At 33.6% G+C, this 3713-nt stretch overlaps 1 protein-coding gene across 1 annotated transcript; it reads left to right on the forward strand.

Annotated features, from left to right (window-relative positions):
• Positions 1-2560: 2560 nt before the first annotated feature.
• On the forward strand, positions 2561-3496 carry LOC112913669 (olfactory receptor 5K3-like). The gene has a single exon (XM_025990553.2). The coding sequence runs from the start codon at positions 2561-2563 to the stop codon at positions 3494-3496; it is 936 nt and encodes a 311-aa protein (XP_025846338.2).
• The last annotated feature ends 217 nt before the right edge of the window (positions 3497-3713 follow it).

Consider the following 3713-nt stretch of genomic DNA (forward strand, 5'->3'; position numbering starts at 1 on the left):
ACATAGCGATTTTACTAAGTAAAATTTTATTACTTTGTATATTTCTATGATTAATGGACTGAGGGGGGAAAACAGGTGAGAAAGATAAAGGAATTGGGGTGAACGGAGAAGAACAGAGAACCACTCAATCAATCATAATTCATAGTGGGGTTAGGTTGTAACAGCAAAATTTCCATGAGGGTTTTGCAACACATGGGAACAAATCCAATTCAGAGTGACGGGGCTGATGAGCCTAGCTAATCCTACAACACATCAGGCTCCTCTCCAGATGTTAATCATCTTTCATAAATCCCATTAATCCCCCCAGCACTCTGTCCAAACCAACCTGAGACTCTCTTCTGCTCATTTTACAGTTTACACACTGGGAATGATCAGAATTGTAAAAATGATGTCATTTACATAAGAATTGGCAAGATGATCAAGTGACCTTACTGACCTCAGTGAGGATCATTTACTTTAACCTCATTGTCTCACAGGTCAGCTTTAATTTATGTCATACAGATAATATGTTTTGTGAACTGAATCTCCCCATAGAAATACACTGATGTCATTGCAAGGAAGTCCCATAAGCATCTGTTGGAAAATTTAACTTTGCATTGTAAGGAACATAATTATTGACACTGACCTATTAGTAGACTCCCAGATTTTAATTATTTTAATCCCAAATGTTTTGAGATCAGAATTTATATTCTGAAACTCTACAAGATTTAACACCATAACAAAAAGCAATGTGTTATAAAATACTTCTCAGAGCAATAAAGTAAAGGATATCCAAATTTATATTTAATAAAGGAAGTATACAATTTTTTGGCATTTATTATTAGCATCCATAATTATTTATTTATCTGAATAACTTAGCATTTTTTCATTGCTTTCAGATTTCAACTTCCCACCTTTCTAGCTCTTCTCATGCCCGAAGCCTATGGGAAATGAGATTTAAACTCAATTCATGCTGACCTTTTCTGATTATAAGGTAAATTTTCAAAATATACAGGTAAGAACACAGCTTAGCTCTGTGAAATAATTTAGGTAAGTACATTGAAAATTATTCCTAACATTGCTCTTGTTATCAAATGGCTTATGTTTAATATTGTAAAAACTGAAAATGTACAGCCTGTGCTTTTATTTTGATGTTTCTATTATGCAAAAATAAACCTATTTTGATCATAGAATTCATATAATTAGACACATTGGCCAATATATCCTAATAGATCACTAAGTAAAGATAGAAGATAGCCTTTGAGAGAAATAAAATTTGTTCTCAATCCTATTGTTTTAAGATTTTTCTCTTTTTCTAAGTGTTACAAAACTAAAAGATACAGGCAAATGTATTGTTATCAACTTTTAAACTACTGTGACATACTTCAGATAATTTTACATAAGTTTCTTAGGAAACAAGAAAATAGTAGAGGGGTTAATTCAGATAAGAGAATGATTCATAACTTCTATTCAATGCTAAATTTTGACTAATTACCTTTGTAGGCTGTTCTTCAAAATTAGCTGATTCAATTTGCAGAAACCCAAGAGGTCACTGAGGATCAGCAGTAGTACACTGACAAGTTCCCCATCTCAGGTCTTTGGAATGAAGCTAGGACTGGAATCCTACTGCTCCTTTTCTATCGCATGAAACAACTCATATAAGAAGTAGAAGCATAGCTATGCTCAAATGTCTACAATTCTAATAAAGAAACTGTGCATCATATATGAAAAAAATAGCCTTGTAGATTATACACAAGCAACCTTAGAGTGTCTTGGATATATAGGATACTCTGGAGGCTGCAGAAAGTGAAAATCAGTGGCATTTAGTTAAACTTCATGATGTGGCATTATATGTAAACTCTGCGTTACATAAAGAATAAAAGGATTTAGAAACCTGGGCAAAAATCGACAGGAATGATGGCATGGATAAAGTTAGTTTTTATCAAAATGGATGTAATACCAGAAAAAGGAATGAGAGAGATGATAATATAGAGATATTTATTTCCTTGGATATCCAAAGTAATTTTCTTTAAAGATAATTTTCTTTAAAGATAAAGGTCCTCTTCTTAATCCTTAGTGATCTTCATACAATTCCTAATACATAAAGTTAAATTGTCTGTCATATTCTATTTTCAAGCATTCACTCCACTGGAGAGTATATGAAAAACTTTTTACTCAGTTCAAAAAATCTGTATATATGAAAATTGATTTTAAATTCATTTTAAGGATCTTTAATAGAGAAACTGATACTAAAATTATATGTCAACAATGAAACAAATATGGATACCCTAGATCTGTACACTCTTCATGCAGGAATTGATAATGACAAAACTTGTCCATGGTAAGCATTCTTCTTGGAAATACAAGAATATTCATGTGATGCTGATTTCCAGAGTCGAGGTTATGAAGCTGACATTTTAGGGGAATGAGCATCCCCTAGACGTTTATGTGACTGCATCCAGAGAGAGTAAGAGAGGTTTGAAGAACTCCTCTCTGTTGTAGAAAGAAAATTTGGAAGGAAAACTATACATACCCTGAATTAGACTCTTGTATCTCCAGAATTCCTATCTCCACAGAGAACATGGATGTGACTGAGGATAATTACTCCTTAACAACTGAATTTATTCTCATAGGATTTACAGATCATCCAAAGTTGAAGACCGTTCTGTTTGTGGTGTTTCTCACTATCTATCTGATCACCATGGTGGGGAATCTGGGCCTGGTGCCATTGATCCTTATGGAGCGTCGCCTTCACACACCCATGTACATCTTTCTGGGCAACCTGGCTCTAATGGATTCCTGTTGTGCCTGTGCCATTACCCCCAAGATGTTAGAGAATTTCTTTTCAAAGGACAGAATGATTTCCCTCTATGAATGCATGGCACAATTTTATTTTCTCTGCCTTGCTGAAACTGCAGACTGCTTTCTCCTGGCAGCAATGGCCTATGACCGCTATGTGGCCATCTGCAGCCCACTGCAGTACCACACCGTGATGTCGAAGAAGCTCTGCCTTCAGATGACTGCAGGGGCCTATATAGCAGGAAACCTGCATTCCATGATTCATATAGTGTTTCTCTTTCGGTTAACTTTCTGTAGGTCTCATCAGATTAATCACTTTTTTTGTGATGTTCTTCCATTATACAAACTCTCCTGTGTTGACCCTTATATCAATGAATTGTTGATATTTATCTTTTCTGGTTCAGTTCAAGTCTTCTCTATTATCATAGTCATAATCTCTTATCTCTGCATCCTTTTCATGATTTTCAGAATGAAATCCAAAGAGGGAAGAGGCAGAGCCTTATCTACTTGTGCATCTCACTTTCTCTCTGTCTCAATGTTCTATGGTTCTCTTCTCTTTGTGTACATTCGACCAAATTCAGTTAAAGAAGAGGATAAAGATATATCTGTTGCTATTTTTTATACTCTAGTAATCCCTTTATTAAACCCTTTTATTTATAGTCTAAGAAATAAGGAAGTAATAAATGCCATGAAAAGAAATATAAAGAAAATTTTATAACATTTAAAAGAAATATCAAAAAAAGGAAAAAAAAAAAACAAAAAAAAAGAATAAAAATAAAAATAAAAATAAAAGAAATATCATCCCCTGTGGAAAACTAACTTAAATTTGAGAAAACGTTTTTCTGAATATTCTGAGTATTGAGAATAGAAAATGACCACTTCGTATGTAAAATATTAAATTACTAAAACATGATAGTATAGGAGTCAAATAAAGT

This window comes from Vulpes vulpes, chromosome 1, assembly GCF_048418805.1.
Source record: "Vulpes vulpes isolate BD-2025 chromosome 1, VulVul3, whole genome shotgun sequence".
In the NCBI taxonomy this organism is placed as follows: Eukaryota; Metazoa; Chordata; class Mammalia; order Carnivora; family Canidae; genus Vulpes; species Vulpes vulpes.

Coding starts and splice junctions, on each gene's coding strand:
- LOC112913669 (XM_025990553.2), top strand. CDS start 2,561: ATGGATGTGACTGAGGATAATTACTCCTTAACAACTGAATTTATTCTC.